Source organism: Euprymna scolopes, chromosome 25 (genome assembly GCF_053919585.1).
Source record: "Euprymna scolopes isolate OS-2025 chromosome 25, ASM5391958v1, whole genome shotgun sequence".
Classification (NCBI taxonomy): domain Eukaryota; kingdom Metazoa; phylum Mollusca; class Cephalopoda; order Sepiida; family Sepiolidae; genus Euprymna; species Euprymna scolopes.
In genome coordinates, this window is record NC_136506.1 from 23,064,167 (window position 1) to 23,090,083 (window position 25,917).

Sequence of the window (25,917 nt, forward strand, 5' to 3'; positions counted from 1 at the left end):
TACTATTTTATTTTTATTTATTTTATTTATCTATTTTTTAATTAAATTATTTTGAAACTTTTACTTAAATTAACTTTTTTCTGTAATTGTTATAGTCTAATATTCTTCAGTCAAGTATTAATAATCTTTTCTCAGACTAGTTAAATTGCTTGATACAATTTTTATATAACTTGAAAAAATCCTAATTCCACTTTTATTTGTGTTTAAATGTAAACTACCCGTATAATATTATATTATTTTAATTAATTTATTGAGCATTTATAATAATTAATTAATTCTTATTTTGCACTTAATTTGGGATTGTTAATGTTATTATTTTAACATAATGTTTTATATTCTCTTACCTTCCCATTTACCTTTTTTATTAGAAATTTTAACTTAAGCTCATATTTAACATGTTTAAATGCTGTAATTAGACTAACAGTTGGAATATTTCAAGCTTCACAACCTCAATTCCGTATGTTAATTTAATAGTTTAATATATTTTAACCTATAATTCCAAAATAAAATTATTGACGTTTAATTAATGTAAAAAATACTACTCTATTTAATGTTCAAATTTAATCAATAGAGATAACCGATTATGTTTTTATATCTATTTTTCTATTAACATATTTGGTTTATTTGGATCATATGATACTTTCTTATTTCAACTAATTAAATATGTATAAACACTCAAAAATTTAATTCTACTTTTACTTTTTTTGTCTTATGATTATTAAAAATTATCATTACAATATTTAATATATTAATACTCTCCCATTTACTTTTTAATTTATTTATAACTAGCATTTCAGCCCGGCATTGCCCGGGTGTTTGGAGGTGTATGTTCAGCAAAAAAAAAAAAAAAAAAAGCGGTCAATTTTTAAAATTTGACCGCTATTATAACCCCTTAACATTTATTGTTTTGGGGTCAGATCCAGTTATTAAGTTATATCCATGTTCAATGAATCTATATCTAAAATTTCAAGTGTTTAGCCCCAAAATTGTCGGAGGAGTTTGTTAGACTTCTCAAAGGTTAAATCGTTGAACTTTGACCCCCTTAATCGCCAAATTTCTGGCCGAAAACCGATCACATCGATTTTCCCAAATCTCAGTACCATGTTTATCAAATTTCGAGTCTGTAGACTAAAAATTGACAGAGTTATTGCGTAGGGAAATGTGCACACACAGGCACACAAACACGTTCACTTTTATAGATATATAGATTAAAACATATTTTATTTACAACTAATATTTAACATGTCCAAATATTGCAATTAGGTCAATTGTATGACTATTTCAAGTTCCATGAGTTCTATTCCATATGTTCATTTAATATTTAATTTATTTCCATATAACTATAAAATAAAATTATTAGCTCTTAGTTATCAGTTTTAAATTAAATACTACAATATGTAAAATATATCATCATATTTTCTTTAAATCTATTCTAAATATATATTTAACTAGGGGGGGCCCGGCTTTGCCCGGTCGTAAAATACGTATAATTATAATATTTAATTTGTCCAGATTTAGTATATATTATTATAGAGTATTGATTTCAAAAGTTAAAAATAAAAGTATTAGGGTGCCATTAGCTAGAATCGAAACCGAAAGCAAAATTGTAGCATTCAAAGCTGGTGATGTTACCACTGCATCAACGTAACACGCATATGAACTGATTAAAAACTAAGTTTAAAAATAAACTAAGATGAATGTACAAAATGCATAAAGATTGTTTTTCAATTTTGACCCATTTTTTTACCTCTTAAAAACAATTTCAACCGGCTTAAAGACCCATAATAGAACAGTCCATAACAAATCCAATGATTTGAGGACCCTAGCGCCGCTCTACGACTTTTAGTTTCGGAGGAGATAGAATTTGAAAATATGGAGACAGACAGACAGACATAGTGCCGTTTATATATTAGATTAATTAATTATAACTAGTATTAATATTTGCTATCGTTTTTACTTTCGTCATCTGGACTTGTTGGAATTTAAGACCCCGACAGCAGACGGAAATCTCTTAATACATAAACACTGAAGACTAGATTCTTAACCTTTTATCTATTGTACTCATAAAACTCTATGGACCTTGCTTGCATCGACCCTTTCCACTATCTTAATTTCTTAGTTCACGTTATAGTACCGTCGTGACGGGTTAACATCGAGACGCTGGTTGATCTGCGTACACTTTAACATTAAGACTCGAATTTTAAAGTAACCCCCCTCCTCCTACCCCCACATATTCCCCTTCCCCCTCCATGTATCCCTATGCCCTAAGCCACACCAGAAATGAACTTCCCAGACCCTCCCTCACAAGTTCCTTAAACTCCAAAACTAAAACATTACAGGCATACCAAGCACCCCCTCCCACCTTTCCCCCTTGTCCCCTTCCTCTTTTTTCCGCTCTTTTCGCACCCCTCCCCTGACATCATTCACTCTTTCATCCCATCATAACGAACATTTCTGTAAAAGTCTGAGGAAGCTACAGACGGCAAAAAAAAACGGCCGAGTAGCTGAAACAATAATGTAACTTAACAGAAAGATACAGTAATAATAAATAAAAGACATATTTGCTCTACAACAGTATTGAGCACTTTCTTCAGCTTTTATTAATTACCATTTCTACTATATATATATATATATATATATATATATATATATATATATATATATATATATATATATATAATGTGTGTGTGTAAAATGGAGCTATCTTCCTTGAACAGCTCCATTTACCAACACCTCACCTCACAGCACGCCCTCGCCAACCGAATTTAGGGACAGACTAATTAAAATCACCGCCATTTTGGCCGTCTTACACTGTGATCTACGCCACCCAATTATTGAAGTCCTACTAATCCGTATGAAAAAAACAACCATCAATCAGGCTCAATTCGAAGGCGAAGGCACGCTTAAGTGCTTTGAAGTATTTAAGACGATTTTAATCGTCTTTTCATTAAACTCACTAACGCATTTTTTAAAAATTTTATTTCATCACTCGCCTGAAGACGACTTATGGAAGTCGAAAACCATCGCGAATACGGCAAATTTCTTTTACACTCGAACAGAATGTTCGAACAGTGGCCAACCAAAAAGAACAAAAATGGATTGTAGGTGAAACAAACAGGAATTGTCCCTGCTCTTCAATGAAACTTGCATTAGAGAATATATATATATATATATATATATATATATATATATATATATATATATATATATATATATATATATATATATATATATATATAAAGGTGTGTGTGTGTGTGTGTGTGTGTGTCTGGTCACGAATAGGCTCCTATATGGTTGACTATTTAAAAAAAACTGATTGCATATAATGATAGAAGATGTATCGAGACATAGGAATGGGTATGTTTGATCTGGCAGAATGGTGGTTCATTAAAATTGTGGGGTCTGCGTTCGCGCCTGGCCTCCATAGAATGGAAATAGGCACAAACTTTAATAAAGACTTTTCATATATATCTGTGTAAGTATACTTCGATAATTATGTTTCAGTTTGAAGAAATATGGTATAATAAAATTATGGGGTGTTCGTTCGCGCCTGACCTCCATAGAATGGAAATAAGTCATAAAGTTTAACAATGTTTTTTTAATATAGATCCACAGAATATTGTGATAAGTGTTTCAGTGTGAATAGGTATGGTATAATAAATTATGGGGTTTATCTATTTTATTTTTACTTTCATCATATTTTGCTTTGGTTTTGATACCTCCAAATTCGAAGCTATCTCTTTACAACCCTTCCTTTTCATAACCTATCATAGTTTCATAAATCAGAGTCCATTTTCTGTAGGCTGTTTTGAACCCAGTCAACGACGGGTACTTTTGCTAGTATATATATATATATATATATATATATATATATATATATATATATATATATATATATATATATATATATATATTAGTGTGTGTGTGTATGTGTGTGTGTTTATAACTATTTTTTACATATAAGAATATGTATAATTCTATGTATGCGTGCGTGTGTTTCCTACCTGCCCTGAAAGGAGAATCGTGCCCCGACAAGGAATTTCTTTAAGGGAAGGGCAGAACGATAAAAGGAGAAAAGAAATCGCCGAACGTGGATCACTCATCTCTTTTTTCTTCTTCTTCCTATAGGGAGGCATATCGTCTTTCTTCGCATGTCAAAACAAAGTCAGCCATCGCTTTAACAAGGCGGCGATGAGTCATTCCTTGCCCTGCCTGTGCAATTCCTCGTCCTCACCTCATATTGTACTTTTTCGGAATCCTACAAAACCCAGCCTCCGTTTTGAAAAGACTCAACGATAAAAAAAACAAAAAAAAAACAACTCTTCAGTTAACAGCTCAAACTATGATCTACTAAAACCTGTAAATACCATTTTCATTGTATACTACGCGGCGCTTAGTCTAAGGGAGATAACTCTATTTGGTGCTCGTTAAGATAGAGTCGATATTATTTTAATATGCGGTTTTAAGCAAAACACAACAGTGCTTGCTTAAATGTTAGGGTGAAATAAGTAATGCATCCATAGATTATAAAAAATTCATCAACTAGAAAATTATTTATAGTTAAAAGTAATTTTAAAAGTAGTTTATAGTTAAAAGTAATTGGCGGAAATTGCATTTTCCCTGGATGTGAATACCTTAAAGATTGCGAATACAGCGGAATACTTATTTCCCCTTTCGCCACTTTAATAGCTGACGTACTGTTTCGGACCATAGTGATAGATATTTTTTTATTTTTTTATTTTTTTTTTTACTAAAAACATAATAGCAATTGTTCTACTCAATTAATTTTCGTAATTTTGGGATATATTATTATTTTCGACATGACAAATGAGTACTGTTGTTTTTTGCTTAAAGAGTCAAAGCTGGAGCTGCCTCTTCAGATGAAGGCCTGGGTGGTTAATAAGGAGACCTAGTTTTCCAAGGTCTTAAGTCCGACGAAAAGGCTAGCCAATACGGTCGGAGCCAGCACAGCTACAAGAGTTACCGGAAACGTGTTGCAGTGCTTCACGATCGACCTAACGGGACTTCAAATCAGATGTTTTGCTTCGTTTGCTTTTGCCTTTCCCAAGGAATCCACAAACAGTGTGGGGGAGATCAAAGTGTAGTATCTGTTCCGGCAGATACTGCAATCAAAGACCATATGTGGGGGCAACTCCACATATAAGTTATTGGCCAATGTAGGGGAAACCCTTCATACCGGGGAGCTGGTCCCCACTTCCTCTTCACTCTCCAAATTAAAAAAACGGCCTTGTGCCTAATTTTCTCAGTGGGGAAGCAAATAAATACTCTGTTCCGACAGATGCTGCAATCAAAGACCATTGTCCTTGTGGCAATCTTTTGGTCCATGTAGGGGCAACCCTATATACCAAATGGACTTCACTATCCAGCTCCCATTTCCCACCTCTCGGGAGCTGGACCCCTTTTCCCTTCCCCGTCCCCCTCTCTCCACATTAAAAAACGGCCTTATGCCTAATTTGCTCAATGGGGAAGCAAATAAATCCAATCCACAAACAGTGGGGCAATTTGCCCATAGCCGGTGAAAATTTGAAAATATTTCAAATTTTTACGTAAATAACGAAGATCCTTATCGTAGTTATGGTTGCATCAAAATAAAAGCGAAATCTTTAAGTGATTCTGCTTAAATTATCTTCGTCCTAAATCACTTAAGGATTTAGGACGCAGGCTCATAGTTTTTCTTTTCTCTGAACTTCCCTTTATTTCAAACTTGGATCAAAATTAACTTGTTTTTTTTTTCTTTTCCCCCTCGTTTAGATCCACCACCACCAACACTTAGAAATTGATCTGTTTTGTTTTCTGTTTCGAACAAACTGAAAAACAGTGAGTTCTCGATTATGTAGAAAGGGTCGAGATGGGAGGAGTCTTACCAACCATTTTTTTTTTTTTGTGGTTTCGTTTTGTTTTATCTCACTCCCTGCTGCCTTCGAATTATTATTATTATCATTTTTTTGTACGTATATATGCATATTTATGAAAAATTAAACTTTTCAAATCAATTCGGGGATATCTTAAGTAGTACAGACCCTATTGTAAATATAGTATTATGGTGGCTCTATTATGATTCTAGTTTAAAGTAGGATAGACATTTGTTAGTATTTTTGACTAAGGGTGATCAATTGTACCGTTATTTCACACGTTTTTGAATGACCTTGTAACTAATTTTTGATATTTCTGCAAATGAATATTTCAAAATGTAATATCGTTGTTAAGGAAGGACAGTGGAAAATTATTCTCACCAGAGAGTATCCTATGCTTTTACAAAGTCACAAGTCGCCCATGGATGGTGTGATGTTCCTATTTACTTGCCTCCCCACGAGGGCAGAGTTAGACACAAGGTCGGTTTTTAATGTGGAGGAAATCCAGCTCCCCAAAATGGGGCACTCCGGATAGGAACAAAAAATAAAAATTGCCTCAGTCATGAAGGATTTCTCATCCACTGACTGAGGACAGAAAAAGGCGAAGTGTAGCAACAGAACAAATACTTTCCTATGATCTTGTCCCGAAGGCCAAGAAGCGCCTGCTTTGTCACATCTGAATAGATGCATCTTACTCTTGGACAAGATCGAAAAAAAAGAGTATCTAATCTAATAGGCCCCATACTGTCCGCCAAGCTCCAACTTCTGTCCCATCGCTGCAATTTTACATCCCTGTACCTATTTTACAACTACTTTAATGAAATGTGCCCTAATGAACTTCTAGCACTCGTGCCTCCCTCCGCGTACTATCCATGACTCAGCCGAAAAGCAGCAAAATCCCACCCCTTCTGTGTTAAAGTCCCTAGATGCCTGGAAACCTTTTACTCAAATAATTTCTTCTCTCGGACAGCTAGACTTTGCAATTTCTTCCTGCTTCCCTGAGTGTATTGACCAACAGAAGTTTAAATGTAATGTGAACAGACATCTCACTGCTCAATACTCCACAATACCATGGTAGAGACGATCCCAAATAGTAGTCCTTTATGTACCAAGTGGCAATGTGTCTTGTTTGGGGTAAAAAAGAGTAAAAAATAAATAAGTCCCTAGATGCCTGGAAGCCTTTTACTCAAATAATTTCTTCTCTCGGACAGCTAGACTTTGCAATTCCTTCCTGCTTCCCTGAGTGTATTGACCAACAGAAGTTTAAATGTAATGTGAACAGACATCTCGCTGCTCAATACTCCACAATACCCTGGTAGAGACGATCCCAAATAGTAGTCCCTTATGTACCAAGTGGCAATGTGTCTTGTTTGGGGTGAAAATAGTAAAATATAAATAAATAAAAATAAAATAAGGGGAGATAATCCATTCCTATTCAAATTATCTCAGTCCGGACGCAATCATTTGCTTTTATAAGAGTCGAATACGTCCTAAAATGGAGTGCTATTGCCACATCTAAGAAGAAGGGAGCTGCTTAGAGCGCACTCTTCCCTGCCTTGAGAGAATACAAAATCGGCATCGAAATCTAGTGGGCGATTTCCCTTCTCTTCTTCACTGCCTTTTTCTCACAGAAGAGACGCTACGATTCTGTCTGCTCTATTGTTATTTTCATGGTAGGTGCTCGTGTAACGTGGTCTGGGAACCAACACATAGTTTTCAGTCGCAAAGCAGACAAAGAATAGAAAATAACTTCATCTCACTTTTTGTTTTGTACAATGACATTTATTTCCCCATTCTCTCGTTACTGCTGAGAAATGTGATCGTTTTCTTGAACACTATTCACGCCTCTAACGTGATCTCGAACGTTTTTCTCGTCTCTAACATGATCTCCTTTTTAAAGTCTTTATTTTTCCTACAGGTGAAGTCATTTCGTATGCATTTTCATACGTGCTTTGTGCTATATTACACGAGTCTGAGCTTCAATCTATGATCCCCCCCGTAAAACGTTCACAACAAACACTTGCCTAACTACAACCACTATCGATAATTTTTCTTACTCCCTATCTGTGCCTAAAACTAAACTGAGATTCCATAAGCAAAGTTTTTTTTCCTAGAACTGACGTCCGTGAAACGCAATACCGCTAGTCTGCTTCTCCATATACACTATATGCATGTGTGTCGGTTGGCAGTAACCCTATTCGGGTTTAACTGGCTATTTCCAATGAAGAAAGTTCCATGGGAGTATGAAATTCACAAGCGTTCCCCAGTCGCATGTATATCCCCGTTAGGAGAGATAACGACGTTAAGGTTTTGCAACTCTTGCAGGGAGGTGTTGACGTTCTCCTACATTCAGCACCAGGAGTTCCGAAATTGGTCACCCAGTTTAGTAATGACCAGGCTCAATGTTGCTTAATTCAGTGATCTGACGGAAGCCGGTGTGTCAAGGTGATTATGCTATACACAATACCGCTAGTCTGCTCCCCTATATACTATATGCATGCACGTACGCACACACACACACACACACACACACACACACACACACACACACAATCAAATTTATTGACAAAAAGCTTTATAAAAAGACAATTAGAATATTTCTACAATTATATACCGTCTGAATGTTAACTTACTTAGTCTTATGGTGTGTATGTGTGTGTGTGTGTGTGTGTGTGTGTGTGTGTGTGTGTGTGTGTGTGTGTGTGTGTGTATAAGACAAGAAAAAATGGAAACGAAGTTTAAGATTGTTATATTATATAGAAATACTAGCATGGGTGCCCGGCGTTGCCCAGGTGTTTGGGAGGTGTATGCTGAGCAAAAAAAAAAAAAAAAAAAATTGACCGTTTTTTTTTAAATTTATTGTTTTGGGTTCAAGTCGAGTTATTAAGTTAGATCCGTGTCCAAGGAACCTATATCTAAAATTTCAAGTGTTTAGACCCCAAATTATCGGAGGAGTTTGGTAGAGTTCTCAAAGGTCAAATCGTCGAACTTTGACCCCTTATCAGCAAAATTACTGGGCTAAAACCGACCACAAAGATATTCCCAAATCTCAGTACCCTGTATATCAAATTTCGAGTCTGTAGACTTGAAATTGACAGAGTTATTGCGTAGGGAAATGTACACAGACACACAGACAGAGAGACAGACAGACAGACACACAGGCACGTTCAACTTTACAGATATATAGATTGTACGCAATACTTGCGCCATGTTACGTCTTTCGCGATCTGCAAAACCGGAAACACTCTCATGAATTGGTAACGTATCAACGCCATGTTTGCCAATTTATGATTAAATATAGCAAAAATTTAAGCCTCCATTATAATTTTTAATCCGTATTTTGAATATTGGTGAACGCATCGGGTACTTCGTATTACATGCTGCCATTGCACCCGTTAGGCTATCTTTGTTGATCTGTGTTCGAGCTAAAAAGCAACCGCGGTAATACAATCCCGACATCCGATACATGGCTGGGGATAAGGGAGTAGACCGATTCTAATTTATTTCCTTTTTTTTTCTCTTTCACGTGTGCTGATGGTTTCACATAAGCGTTTACATCTGTCAATTACTACACGTTTAAAGGTCAATCTCATAGTATCTCATTTTTTTTTGTCTGCATCTGCGCCAGATCTGACACAAGACCGTATTTTAAGCGCTCTACTCGGTTTATACGTTACATAATACACGAAAGTAATTTCCTTTGGCATTTGTAAAACCATTATTAACGGATTTATCTTTTCTATGAAACTTTTTCATTTCAAGTTTTATCGCTTTAAAATGTGTTTCTTTCTCTTTTCGACGTTTTCTTAATTTCATACAATTTCTTGCTTTGCTTTTCCTCCTTCGAGGGTTGTCCCGGACACAAAGTACATTTCTGTGAAATCTCATAAAAATGGACCCAGCTGTTTTGGAGTCCATGGGGAACACACACAAACACACAAACTCCCTCCCTCCTCTCTCTTTCTCTCTCTCTCTCTTTATCTCACACACATACACACACAGACAAAGTGCCTTTTATATATAAGAAGAGATGATCATCATCACTATCAGGATTTTCGGTCATGCAAGGACGAGGAAGCCATCTCAGTTTCCACCCACTTTATTAAGACACGCGCTCTCTTTTTTATCTATCACGCACACACACACACACACACACACACACACACACACACACACACACACACACACACACACACACACGTGTGTGTAGCGATATGCCAGAGACATTAAAATGGATGGATAAATAACATTTCAGTTACGCGCACATTTGTCGTAAAGGATGTGTCGTCTATAGTATCAGACCTGACGGATGGTTAATTGTAGGTATAGACAATTTCATACCCTCGAAAAAGTTCCAGCAAAAACCTAACAGCCAGCCATGGTTTTCTCCAGAATGTGCTGCTGCTATTGCGCACAAAAATCACTTTTCCCACTGCTCCCAACGTAATAGATGTATGGAAACTAAAGCCGCTTTCAGGACTGCCAGCAACCATTGTAAGAAAGTAATAAAGAACGCAAGAGAGTTGTATGCTCAGTCCGTCAAGTCCAAAGTAGCTGAGCAGCAGCTTGGTTCCCACCAGTTTTGGCAAATTGCAAACAGAATCCTGAACAGAAGCGTGTGCTCTATCCCAACTATCATCAATGGACCTGAGTTAATCTCGTCAGCATCAGGCAAAGCCAAACTCTTTGCCAAGAACTTTGCAGCCAATTCTACCCTTTGCGACCAAGGCCGCCAACCCCAAAACACACTATGTGATATACAAATATCTGTACGTGATGTTGCCAAGCTAATCAAAAACCTTGATTCCAGTAAAGCAACCGGCCCTGACGGTATTCCAATTATAGTACTCAAAAAACTTCAATCAGAACTAGCACCCATACTTACAAAACTGTTTAAACGTTGTCTTAAGGAGAATTGTTTCCCATCACCCTGGAAAATCTCATCAGTATGCCTTGTATTTAAGAATTCAGGTGATCGTTCATCCCCCTCTCAGTACAGGCCAATAAGTCTCCTGTGCGTCATGAGTAAGTTGCTGGAATCTGTGTTAAATACAGAAGTAATCAACCAGCTCAGCAAAAATAACCTTCTTAGTGACACACAATATGGTTTCCGTTCTGCTAGATCTACAGCAGATGTGCTTACAGTTATATCTCATAGGATTAGCGAATCTCTCGACAGAGGCAACCTTTCTAGGGCAATTGCTCTTGACATATCAAAGGCCTTTGATAGGGTATGGCATAAAGGTTTACTTCACAAGATCTCCAGCTATGGTATAGCTGGAAATGTCTTTTCAATTATTAAATCATTTCTCTCTGATAGGTTCATAAGAGTAGTAGTTGATGAGCAAAAATCAGAAGCTCACAGTATAAATGCTGGAGTCCCTCAGGGATCCATCCTGGGCCCAACTCTTTTCCTGATCTACATTAATGATCTTCCAAATCACATCCTTACATCATTTGTAGACATTTTTGCTGACGACACTACTATCTATGGTAGCACATCTAAGACAGTAAACGACCAAGTTCTCTCCGATTCTCTCTCCTCTGATCTTGATCACGTTGTACAATGGGGAAAGGAGTGGCTGGTTACTTTTAGTGCATCTAAAACCAAGCTTCTATCTTTACATCATCAACGTTCTGATCCCCATCTGGCATCAGTTAAAATGAATGGCTCTCGTCTTGGGGAGGCCTCAAGTTTTGACAGGCTTCTGGGCTTGACCTTTACTCCTGATCTTAAATGGAATACGTACATCAAATCTGTTGCCAATGCCGCTGGAAAAGTGGTGGGATCCTTCTATCGATCCAGTAGATATCTCACTGCTGATGCAATTCTCTATCTATATAAGAGCCAGATACGTCCAAGGATGGAATACTGTTGCCACATATGGGCAGGAGCTGCTAGAAAAGACTTGTCCTGCCTTGATAGAGTTCAAAATAGACTTCGTGGCCTGGTGGGAGATGTCCTTTTCTCTTCACTGCAACCTCTATCTCACAGAAGAGATGTTGCGAGTTTGTCTCTGCTTTATCGTTATTTTCATGGAAAGTGTTCGACTGAGCTTCAATCTATGGTCCCCCCCTCGACAAACTTTCACAAGAAACACTAGACTAGCTGAAAACATTATCAATAATTTTCCCCACTCTTTATCTGTGCCTAAACCTAAACATAGATTCCATGATCCAAGCTTCTTTCTTAGAACTGCACGCCTGTGGAATTGTCTTCCGTTTTCCTGCTTTCCAGCCGTCTATAATATGGTTGTCTTCAAGTCCAACGTGAACAAGTTTCTGATGAGCCGTTCCACTTAAGTTAACAAATTTACCGAACTTCCATTACTATCGATTACTATATTGTCCTTTTGACTACTCCACACTCTTTAACCCTTATCCTTGAGTGCCCTATCGGCCTTGATAAGTGGTGACGCCTATGTAAAAAAAAATATATATATACAAAAGTATAAATTTATGCGTAAATTTAGCAAATAAAAGGTGAATACCGCATGTTATCTCTTTATTTCCTAACCAACTTTAATTTCGCTTGCTGTTTCACCTCAAACAAAACCCAGGTTCATTTAGATGTAGAGGGTTACTGTTATGAAAAGGGATAGACCTCATTAAGTAAGAAAGCAAAACTAAATAAATTGGAAAATGATATTAGGAAAAGGCTAGGATCGAACCCAGTAGGCAACTGTTAAAAGATATTAGATAATGAAATCCTAGGAATGCAGAACGATTGGCATTGTTTCTCGCAAATAACTAATATTATTCATGTCAGAGATCGAGCGGTTGTCCATTCATTTAGAAATAACTGGATATTAAAAATGTGAGTGAAAAGAATGGACGAAAACACAGTTGAAAATGTAATGCAACAAATAGGTTAATGATACAATTAAATTTACGGATTTTTTTTAATGAAAGGTGTTAGATACATGTGCGAAGGGCATGGAGAAATTGAAACGTGATAAAGTCACGTTGGTTGACCACAACTCTGACGTCATAAAGAAAGGAGATTCTCGATATATTGAGACAGGGTTCGAAGTTAGAGAATCACAGACAGAGCTAGAGTCATGCTCTTAGAGGCGAAGAGGGTAAAAGGAGACCATGTAGCCATACAAGTTTGAATTCTTGAGTTATCAATCAGCCGGCTGATTAATAAAGAATAATCATCTATATTTTGTAACTGTTTCTCTTCGTGTCGTCTTTACAATTGAAAGGTAAATGCGATTTGTCTATCATCTCTATAAACAAACTTTGTATAACCCTTCTCCAAGTAATGTCACCTCTGCCACTTATCTCTTATCCTCGAGTGGTCTCTGGGCCTTGATAAGTGGTTATGCCTATGTAAAAAAAAAAAAATGAACTTCACACTTTGCTGAACTTGTAGACATAGTTTCAACCATGAAACTGTTTTGCTTTTACTTTCGATTCCGATGATGGCGCTCAAATCATTTTTTTTTTTAATTTTTGAAATAATGATTATATATTGGGCACAATATAATATGAAATAATTGACTATAATAATAAATACGAAATCTGCATAAATTAAAATATCATATCTAAGGGTATTTTATGATTGGGCAATGGCAGGCGCCCCTGCTAGTATACATATAAATTAATTATTGATAAATATAGCATTGAACAACATCTCCCCTCTATCTGTGTTAACAAAAACTGTTGTATAAATGTCTCAGCTCCGTATTAATGATACGAACTCTGTGTGTAATGCATATAAATGTCATGATCGTTTGTTCTAAGCCCCCGTTATACATGTCCCCAATATGAACCCCCGCTATACAACACTACTATCTCGAATTTCCATGATGAGCACCAATATCTTCATAAATTGAACGAGAACCAACATCTACAGAGCTAAAACAGAGCTGAGTAAAACTAAATATACCAACAAAAGATGAATATTTATTTAACTTCTGCATGTCGAGCGACAGAATCCTGTTCAACTGCGGACCGGTCAAGTTTTCAGCTGGAAATGTGCTGTTGCGGATAACATCCAGATTAGGTCCTGGATATGACCTTAAACTATATCCGATGGTGAGGGCCCCAGCTTGCAGGTCTTAGGGAATGTGGAGCCACCCTTCAATTGCCATTGCTCCCAGGTCCACTCTGACCTGGAGTGGTAGCACTTGTTAGGGTCCCAACTATGGGTTAAATAGAATACGACTTAAAAAACAAATATACTATATTAAAAAATCGTTCTTCAAAATCACCAGATTCGGCATTAAATAACCTGAAAAGGGTTGATATGCCGTAAAACAAAACAACCAACCAACCAACATCCAGATTAAATATTTTCGAGGGAAATGTTCGTTTTTAATCGATTTTGTTCTGTTAAATGTAACTGAAAACTGACAAAAGAAATAAAAATGTTCCGTCACCTTTCGCTATCGGAATTATAAAAGTTTTATGGCAGCTGAAGCCTGTGTGTTCAAATGATACAACAAGCAGAAAAAAGGTGATATGATGCTGTCAGCAACATAACTATTTTACTTGTGATGTCTTATGGCCTACTTAGGCTAAGGAACTTCCACGTCCTGCGATGCGTCATATGACAGTTAAAGTCTACCCTCGTTTTCGATCGTCAAGCTGGAGAAAAGAAAGATTCACAACGTCCTTCTCTTGGTTAGTGCGATCCCGGGCTTCTTGGTCTTGGTAATTTGATAACTGTATTTGATTCTAGAATCTTTCTAAGGCACTTGCAATCAAACGCATCTAATTTCTACCCAGATCCATAGTTTCTTTCTAGTTTCTTCCTGTTGCAATCAAATCTTTTTCGATTGTTTGTTTCCAGTTCATTTTTTGGCTTTCCTCTTTTTTCCCCTTCAAAACGTCCATTGGAATACTTAGTTTCGCAATACTCTCTAGCGCCAATCTTAGAGTATATCCTAACCAGCAGAGACATCGTTTGCAGATTATTAACGATACTACCTGTTGGTTAATGCAGTCTATAACTTTTTAATCGATAGTTTCATCGCGCTATTTGATCCATAGAATTTTTCTAAGGCATTTAGAATCAAACGCGTCTAATTTCCATTTTAACTGATTTCACTTCCATACAGCAATGTAGAAAAGAGGATGTCATTATAAAATCTTAATTTAGATTTATAGTTGTTTTTTTGTTTGTTTTTCAAGATCTTACAAAGCTGAATGCTGCCGAGGCTTTACATATCCTGCAACTCGTAATCCATACTACTTTTATGTCTCACGTGTTTATCAAAAATAAAAAAAAAAACAATAATAAATATCTCAGACTTTATAGTCTGAGTTGGAATCCATTATACTGCTCGCATCCCATCAGGTTAGAATTTCAATCAAGTTTCACCACAAAATTCCCAAATTGCCTGATTTTGTAAATTCCGCATAGATGAGTCAGTTAGATTGAATCGTACGCAGCAGCCACGTTGGGTATTTTTAAAAAGATCCGGTTACTCACACGTGGAATATCTGCCAACAACATTCAGGTTCCGTCTCTTCAAGGATTTAGGAATAACATTTTCAGCAGGTGATCAGGAACTTACTCCACAGACATTTGTTTATCAAAATCATGCTCCTGAATCACGGAAGTTCCCCGTGGATTGCGAGATTAGCCCCATGGTTACGGCCGTGGACTATGAAAATCGAGAATATGAGTTTAAATGATTTTCTCTCGTTGCTTATTTTGACTTTAAAAAGTATAAACAATTCCTCATAGATCCGACACACACACACACACACACACACACACACACACACACACACACACACACACACACACACACACACACATATATATATAATATGAAGCAGAAAGTGTGTGTGTGTATGTGTGTGTGTGTCTGGTCACGAATAGGCTCCTATATGGTTGACTATTTTAAAAAAACTGATTACATATAATGATAGACGTATCGAGACACAGGAATGGGTATGTTTGATCTGGCAGAACGGTGGTTCATTAAAATTGTGGGGTCTGCGTTCGCGCCTGGTCCACAAAATATGGAAATAAAAAATTTAAAAATTTAAAAAAAAACGTTTACAAGTGTTTTTGATATAGATGTACATAAGAATACTTTGATAAGTATGTTTCAACTTAAATAGGGATCGTATAATAAAATTGTGGGGTCTGCGTTCACGCCTGGCCTCCATAGAATGGAAATAGGCACAAACTTTAATAAAGACTTTTCATATCTATCTGCGTAAGTATACTTTGATAATTATGTTTCAGTTTGAAGAAATATGGTATAATAAAATTATGGGGTGTTTGTTCGCACCTGACCTCCATATAATGGAAATATGTCACAAAGTTTAACAAGTTTTTTTTAATATAGATTCACAGAATATTGTGATAAGATTTTCAGTGTGAACAGGTATGGAATAATAAATTATGGGGTTTATTTTATTTTTAATTTCATCATATTTTGCTTTCGTTTTGATAACCCCAAATTCGAAGCTATCTCTTTACAACCCTTCCTTTTCATAACCTATCATACTTTCATAAATCAGAGTCCATTTTCTGTAGGCTGTTTTTGAACCCAGTCAACGATGGGTACTTTTGCTAGTATATATATATATATATATATATATATATATATATATATATATATATATATATATATATATATATATATATATATATATGTATGTATTGGACAATAGGAGTAGAAAATGAATTCACAAACGCCATATATTGGAAAATATAGAATGAATCATTTATTTGATAAGGATATACATATATTTATTTGGGACATAAAGGGGATATAAGCTCCGTTGAACTTTGTTGAGCTTTATATTATCCCGATAAGTCTCCTCTTATAGAATTGAATTTACTCTCTTCTTTTATCTACACGCGTTATATATATGTATATATATATATATATATATATATATATATATATATATATATATATATATATATATATAATAAAATACGCATCGATTGCGCTTGAAAGCCAAATGCAACGTAATATTAGGAAAATAAACAAATATTTGGCTTTCGAGCGCACTTGATGCGTATTTTATTTTATTAAAATTAAAACAACGTTTCTATATGAACTCTGCGGAAATCTACTTTTATTTTCTTATAATATATACCAATCCTTATTTAAGAAGCTCAATGTAATTACAGAGCAATATAGTGAATGAATGACAAAAGTCTACATTCCAAAGTTCATGATGTTGACCATCTTATTATTTGTTCCTTTAATTCAATTGACATTTACAATTCTTGACAGTATCTGTTTCGTAGCACAAAATCAATCAATTAATTATTATATCAATCAGTGAATCTATTTTGCCCTTAACTCATCAGAAGAAATAGTAACAATCAATCCATCAGAAGGAAATAAAGTGCGTTTTGACATGATTACAATTCGAAAATTGGAAGAGAAGCTATAAATACCTTATAATATGTGTCCATTACACCATATCTATCTATACTCCTATAAAAACCATATTTTCTATTTATTTAAAAAGAAAATACAATGTTCTTATATATTGGTTGTGGAAATGCATTCACTAGCAAAAGATCTAGCTAATTTGCATATTCTTTTAAACATTCATTTTAATTAATTCCCTATTAGTTTTTTTCGGTTTTCTTATAGGATTATCATCTTTAGTTAATTATTAATTATTATATCAATCAGTGAATCTATTTTGCCCTTAACTCATCAGAAGAAATAGTAACAATCAATCCATCAGAAGGAAATAAAGTGTGTTTTGACATGATTAAAATCCGAAAGTTGGAAGAGAAGCTGCATTTACTACCTAAATTAATGTTGTTAATTAGATCAATATTTAATTTTTTTAATAATTGTATATATTTACATATTAGACTTTTTGCCCGCTAAGAACAAGCAAAAGTATAATATGTTGTTGCCTTAGAATGACTGCTTATTCCAAATTAATAGATGAATGTAATTAAAATTGTGATCATGTTTTCATTAACTGCGTATCATATGATTTATTATTAGTCCCTGGCTGTGCTTCAAAAGGGTACCATAATATTTAGTTCGTAGCAAAGTTCATAGGAAAGATCCATACAAAATTCTAGCCATATCAGCCTCGTAGTTTCCAAGAAAACTTATAGAGTAAATGTCGTATGGTGGTCACAAATCACTATTAATCCCTATTAACCCCTTACTGTGCATCGAACAGATACAATAATGCTTAGTTCGTTGCATTTTATCATAGCAAAGGTCCATACAAAATTTAAGCCGAGCAGATACAATGATACTTAGTTCATTGCATTTTATCATAGCAAATGTCCATGCAAAATTTAAGCCGAACAGATACAATAATACTTAGTTCGTTGCATTTTATCAAAACAAAGGTCCATACAAAATTTAAGCCAGAGCGCTCCAGTAGTTTCTGAGAAAAAGTAGAACAGACAGGCAGATTAGGAGAAATATAATATAATATAATATAATATATATATATATATATATATATATATATATATATGTGTGTGTGTGTGTGTGTGTGTGTGTGTGTGTGTGTGTGTGTGTCTGTGTGAACTTCGGTAGTAAACCTTCATAAAATTGAACATTGCTTTCACAATGCATTAGGTATCATTAAGTCCACAGTGTAAACAGCCTGTTCTATTGTATTTAAATCTGTATATTTGCTAGCCGGGTATTTAAAAATAAGATTATTTGACAACGCGATTTTTGGAATATGATATTTTCGCTTACTGACGAGTACTGTACATCATACATATTTTTCAGTAGTTCTTTTTTTCTTTTTTTAATAAAGGTAGTATTGGCAAAGTCACTATATGACGGCGTGAGTGGATTGTGAGAAAAATATATGTAGTTTTTTTCTGTTTATATATAAATATTAGTATATGAGAAATTATTTAAAATCTACTGAGAAATGCAAATGAGAAGGCCATCTTGGATAACTTGTTATCCAAGATGGCCGTCTGTTCAACTACCGATGTCTACATATTTAAAGTGTGTATGGATACTCCTGCTAGTTAAAACAGACTGGCAGAGCTATTCAGTGTTACACGTTTATAATTTTTTCGTTTGAATATGAATATTTATATATTTCTTATTGTTTACTTTTGCAGCGTGAATGTATCAGTATCCACATCGGACAGGCCGGCGTCCAGATTGGCAATGCATGCTGGGAATTATATTGCCTGGAGCATGGTATCCAACAGAATGGCCAAGTGCCAGACCTAAGATCACAATCGAATGGCGATGATTCTTTCAACACTTTCTTCAGTGAGACCGGAGGTGGCAGACATGTACCCCGAGCCGTGTTTGTCGACCTGGAACCCACCGTAATCGGTAAGTATTGCCATTAGGTTGCAGAACAAGAAGCCCCCCCCCCCTATTTCGAGGGGGATCTGTTGCCTAGCCTTATCAGAAAGGATCAATAATATAACTTTTAATGATTTCCTGTCCTCATCTAGTAGCTTTTTCTTGCATTGAATTTCATGTAAAATCATTATTTTATTTCACAGCTCATGTATCTCTATTCTTTACTATTATATAAAAGTCACTTTGTGTGTGTGTGAGAGTTCCTCATAGGTTCCAAAACGACTGAGCCTATCTTTTGCAAATTTCACAGAAAGCTAATTTATATGTCTCGCAGTGTTCTTAGATATGTTTTGTACAGAAATTCACCCGATAAGTGTCGAAAATCGAAAACATTCGATCTTAAAAATAGTCTTTCTTCTGCTATAGATATTAAGGATTTTTACAGGGGAGTCTTTTACGTTAAACCGTTGTAACCTTGGCCGGTATAATGTAAAATATTCTCCTGTAAAAATTCTAAGAAAGACTATTTTTAAGATCGTCAAGCCCAAATATCAGCTGAAGTGATATTGTAAACAAACACAGACGGAAGTTGATGAACAACATTATCATAATTATTTCTTAATTTTATTTTTGCAAATTAGTTCACCAAGTAAATTATTCCCCCTATTATGTAATATATATATATATATATATATATATATATATATATATATATATATATATATATATATAAAAGGCAAAAGTGGCGCGCGCATTTTTTGTGTGTCCAAGAAAGGCTTTTTCCGGGGGGACAGAGCACTCGAGGGGGGTTACTATTTTTTACAACTTTTTATATACTCCCAAGATCATAATATTTACGATTTACGAACGGACGTCGTCTCTACATTTATTTGGATCGACTTTTATAAAATTCCCTCTATTCCTTTCTTTCGCATTTTTTTGGTCTTTTTCGTATAAATAAAGCGAAACTAATCGAAGCAAATCGACTTGCCTGACCTTCTTGGCCGAGACATCTTGAAGGCAATCAGCTTTGACCATTGTTTGGGAAACCCTTTATAGCAAACAATTGCTATTCATTTGGAGAGCTCCCTCTTTTTGTGGGAAGCTGGTTTTCTCCAAGATCGTAAAAAGCAGAAACTGATCTGCAGCCAACCTTTATTTCTGCACCTGCTTGAACCCATTTCTGCAAGTCAACGTTTTAATCGTTACATTTCAACGCTTTTCGCTTCCTTGCGCCTCTTAGCGTAGTGATAAGATCTCAGCTTTTATTTTATTTTCTTCTTTTCGGCCTTCGCGTCACGGATTCGAGCCTACCTGCCTGTCTACTAACACTTTTCTTTTCTACTAACACCTGGGCAACGCCGAGCACCCCCACTAGTATTCAATAGAGGAGCTAGTGAAACGTATATTCAAACATATCCTTAATCAAAACGCAAGACCAAAACCAAAATAGGGTTAGCACATTTATTTACAGTTAAAATTATGACAGATAAGCAAGGTACAATATATAAAACAATAAAACATATCTAATTCTTATTTAATCACGTCGGAATCACCAGTTTTAGAATATACATTTTTATTTTACATGACTAATGTATTAAATTGTTATAATGGAATGACCTAACACCCCTCCGTACAATAACGTACAATGTAGAACTATTCTTTTTGAAATCATCTTGTATCCCCTTTGTAAATAAACCTGTATATTAACCCTAAGTGAATGTCCTGTGTTATGATTTTCTAAAGAAAGATATATCATAAATATATTCCAAACATTGTAATTGTCTATTTTTTAGATGAGGTGTTTTCATTTATTGAGATTGTCGGACTGACTTCCTCATCTTGGTTCTTGTAGTGACAACGTTTCGGCCGTTTTGCCCTCCGGCCTTCATCAGGTGTTTTGTATCGAACTGGGGAACCGTTTGTTAGGAGTCACCAAAGCATGATAAACACGTTAATTTACAGTTGACAATTATGGATCAATTAGGTTTCAGGATCTCTGGAAAATAAGCATATAAATCTAAGACCGCAGTGGAATGGTGCCGCAAATGGATGGTAACATTTAATGCGAGTAAGACTAGGCCACCCTTTTTTTTAAAGCTTTCCCCGGCTGTTGGATAACGAAATGATCCGTTACAATAGCCTGCATGCTCACCGGGCTTGTTGTTTCCTAATTTGTTCTTGTGGCGTTTCTTTAAACGATAAAGTTTTCAGAAGAAAACCCACGAACGAAACATTTGCGTAGAATCTGGCTAAAATTAACTCAAACGTTTTAAAGTTATTTTTAATGCGATCCACTTTGGTCTTTCAATATAACATTTTCAATCACAAAATACATATTGGCGGTATGTTTATACGGAGTCTTTTTATTCTCTTTATCGTCGCCATTTCGTCTAGAAATAAGCTTCTTTTTCATGAAGAAAGAGGACACAAGGAGACGTTCGCGGAGTGTTTTTATAAATAGCTTTATTTGGAAAGAATTCACACAGGAGAAAGAGAGAGAAAGAGAGAGAAAGAGATAGAGAGGGAGATAGAGACTAGTGTTACATTAGCTATTTGTTTAGTTCTTAACATTACTTTCTAACTTAATTAAATGAGAGATGCGCACGTATAGAGAAATCGAACTAGCTTGGATTACAAAGTTTTCTATATTATTGACAGAGTCTCGTTCGCATGACTTCCATGGAGAGACTGATCTGAAAATTTTTGTTTCTCTCCGCTCAAAAACGCAACGTCATTCGACATCATCTATTTTGTCGACAACGTTTCACCTCTGCTACCAGCCTAAATTTTACGTCGTCCGTCTCTGGGAACGATTTTGTTTGCAGATTAAGGTTATCCTGACATGCACTAAATGTGACCCCTTTGTCAAAATTCACACTAACTAACCTAATCCCTATTGGTGTAGGGTACTGAATATGTAACATCAAGCTTAAGTTTGAAATACATCGACAAATACTTGCTATATAGTATAATTATAAGAATTCAAATTTTGTCAAATTTAAACTTCTTAAAATATTTTCATTATTCAACTTTTAATTCATCCACTTCAGTAACAATTATCCACGAGTGACCTTTGGCCTTGATAAATAGTGAACTCCTCACCCCCAGAAATGATATCTATCGATAAATGTTTAAATTGAATGTACATATCTTTAAAATATTCGTTATTGTTTTTCTGAATTCTTTAGATGAGGATTTGGACTACTGTTTTCATCTTGAGTGGTATTTACACAACGTTTCGGCCGATGTAATCTCTGACCTTTTTCAAGTCTATCTTGTCAAATTAAATAAAGCGTTCCGTTCGAAACTCACTGCAGATTCCCAAGTTCCACAGAAATATTCTCGAATTCGACAAGATACGCCTCAAGAAGATCGGAGGTTACATCGGCTGCAATGTTGCTAAAACAACATTCAAAATGAATACGGTGGCCCGAATCATTTAAATAATACAGACTTGTTATTGTTTTTTTTTTTTGTTTTGTTTTGTTTTTCACTCTTTTTTTTTTTTTTTTTTTTTTTTTTTTTAGATGAGGTACGAACTGGTCCATATCGCCAATTGTTTCACCCAGAACAACTCATTAGCGGTAAAGAAGATGCAGCCAATAATTATGCCCGGGGCCATTACACAATCGGCAAAGAAATTATCGATCTGGTACTTGATCGAATCCGTAAACTTACCGATCAGTGCATTGGGTTGCAAGGCTTTCTGGTCTTCCATAGTTTTGGCGGTGGTACTGGTTCCGGCTTTACGTCTCTACTCATGGAACGCCTAAGTGTCGATTTTGGCAAGAAGTCCAAGCTTGAATTCTCCGTCTACCCTGCTCCCCAAGTGTCTACGGCTGTAGTTGAACCATACAACTCCATCCTCACAACCCACACCACCTTGGAGCATTCTGACTGCGCTTTCATGGTGGACAATGAAGCCATTTACGATATCTGCCGTCGGAATCTCGACATTGAACGACCAAGTTATACTAATCTGAACAGATTAATTGCTCAAGTTGTCAGTTCTATCACAGCATCTCTTCGCTTCGACGGTGCATTAAATGTGGATTTGACTGAATTCCAAACCAATCTCGTCCCTTATCCGAGGATCCACTTCCCTCTGGTCACGTATTCGCCAATCATCTCATCGGAAAAGGCTTATCATGAATCATTGTCCGTGTCAGAAATCACAAACGCTTGTTTCGAACCCGCCAACCAGATGGTCAAATGCGACCCCCGCAACGGGAAATACATGGCCTGCTGCATGCTCTACCGTGGAGACGTCGTACCGAAGGACGTTAACCAAGCAATCGCCACCATCAAAACGAAGCGTTCGATCCAATTTGTAGACTGGTGCCCCACCGGTTTCAAGGTCGGTATCAATTACCAGCCTCCAACTATAATCCCTGGAGGAGATTTGGCTACCGTCCAGAGAGCGGTCTGCATGCTGAGCAACACGACCGCCATAGCCGAAGCATGGGCAAGGTTGGACTACAAGTTTGATCTGATGTACGCTAAGCGCGCCTTCGTGCATTGGTACGTTGGTGAAGGGATGGAGGAAGGAGAGTTTGCAGAGGCTCGCGAGGATTTGGCAGCTCTCGAGAAGGATTATGAGGAGGTCGGTGGTGATTCAGATGAATGTATACCGGAAGACGAATTCGAAGAATACTGATAAACCGCCGTGAACACACCGTCCTTCACAACCGATTCTGCTTTTGAGTGGTTATCTACATGAACCAGAATATCCTCGCGAGTTAAACATTTTAAAACATTTTGCAGCAATGTGTAATTAATTGGCAGCATTGTGGGTGCATGTTTAATATTGTCAGCGGGAAAATGTCTTTTAGGGATAAATATGTAATTTTGAGTAGACGAGAAGAAATCTTTTTTTTTTATTTTTCATAAATACACTTTATTAAAACTTCAATTTTTATATATTTGAAATAATTCCAAGAATTTGATACTTCGTTTTTCAAGAGACTTTTTTTAAATAATGTAAAACATGTATAAATTTACATTTTTATTTTAATTATCTGCATACCTAAGAATAATCTTGGTAATGTTGAGACACAGCGGCCTAGAAAGAAAACGCCTGCTGAATTCGAGTTTTATGTTAAAAACTGAAGTTGAAAGAAACTGAAACGAAAGAAAAACGAAAGTGTTGTGTAATTATTGAAAAAAATAACTATTTTATTTAAAAGGAAATCTTTATTTTATTAATGAAAGTTCTTGTGTATTTATTATTTAAAATTGAAGTTTGTAATTGAAATATCGAAATTTACTTCACATAATTACATAAGGATTTTATTTTTAATAAACATTGATTTTGGAATAAAATATTTCTTTTTTTTAAATAATTACACAACATTTTCATTTTTATTTTATTTCGTTTCGGTTTTTACATAAAACTCGAACTCGGCGCCCATTTTCTGAAGGTGATCAAAAAAAAAATCTTTGCTGAAGCTGACCAAAAATATCAAAATTTGAGAAATTTTTTGGCATGTTTTTAAAATGCCTTTTTAAAAAAATAAATATTAATTTTCTCGGACCATTTCAAAGCTAATTAATAAACCAAATGGTTAATAATGTGGGTTTATGAAACATATTACCTTTTATAAACATTATTATGCGTATTTATCTCCAAAAGACACTTTTGATTATCACAAAGTTAAACATGTAGCCATTACGCTAACCATTAATACAGCCATTTATTTTAGTAAAAAAAAAAATCGAACAGTATCTGGTTATAAAAGGGATGATCATAAATTCTCCCTTACATTATTACAATCTAAGCAACATTTAGTATGAAGAGATAAATCGATTGTTTTTGACGACTACTTTGTTAATAGGATGTGAAGCGTTATGCAATTTGCGAGTTTGTCTCTGTTTTATCGTTATTTTCATGGCAAGTGCTTGACTGAGCTCCAATCTATGGTCCCTCTCTCTCGCCAAACTTTCACAAGAAACACTCATCTATCTAAAAACACTATCAATAATTCTCACCACTCTTTACCTGTGCCTAAACCTAAACGTAGATTCCATGAACCAATATTCTTTCTTAGAACTGCACGCCTGTGGAACTGTCTTCCGTTTGCCTGCTTTCCAGCTGACTACAATATGGTTGTCTTCAAGTCCAACGTAAACAAGTTCTTGATTAGCCGTTTCCATTACTAACGATTACAATATTGTCCAATTGACTACTGTACACGCTTTAACCCTTGTGCTCGAGTGGCCTTTGGGCCTTGATAAGAGGTGATGCCTATGTAAAAAATAAATAAATAAAAAAAACAGATAGTTGTTCAGATACGACATTGTGCACAAGTATACTGTAACTTGCCGAAAGTAATTTTTTGCGGTTTTCATTTTCGAAAGAGTTATATTTATGGGCGGAAGTTGTGTGCTTAAACATGCAGTATAAACTCCATACAATACAAAATAAACAAGGAACACTTAACGCTTGAGGCAACTTTTATATGCAATAAAATCTTAGTTTAAATATTTTCAAAACGTTTAAGACTGTAAATTATATTGGTGCTAAAGCTGGACCGGGCAACTCCATTCACCTTGATTTCATGAAATAAACAGCAGGGACCAGCTTCATTGATTAACATCATTAGAATTGTGTGTGTGTGTGTGTGTGTGTGTGTGTGCGTGTGTGTGTGTGTCCGTGTAACATAGGAGCCTAGGACTTGTTATTACTCCCTCTTCGTGTGTGAGAAGATCCTGTATTCTAAAAATGTTAAACTTTCTTTCGTTGCAATACAATTAAAATGTAAACCTGTCATAAAAATATTAAAAACAAAAAT

The 25,917-nt window shown here is 35.5% G+C and overlaps 1 protein-coding gene across 1 annotated transcript in view; it reads left to right on the forward strand.

Moving 5' to 3' along the window:
* The window catches only part of LOC145247286 (tubulin alpha chain-like), an 85,172-nt gene extending 60,456 nt beyond the window's left edge, over positions 1-24,716 (forward strand). The window contains exons 2-3 of the mRNA XM_080108907.1: positions 18,928-19,150; positions 22,654-24,716. Coding sequence (XP_079965033.1) covers positions 18,928-19,150; positions 22,654-23,783 — 1,353 coding nt within the window. The 3' untranslated portion in view covers positions 23,784-24,716. The remainder of the gene's footprint in view (positions 1-18,927; positions 19,151-22,653) is intronic.
* The last annotated feature ends 1,201 nt before the right edge of the window (positions 24,717-25,917 follow it).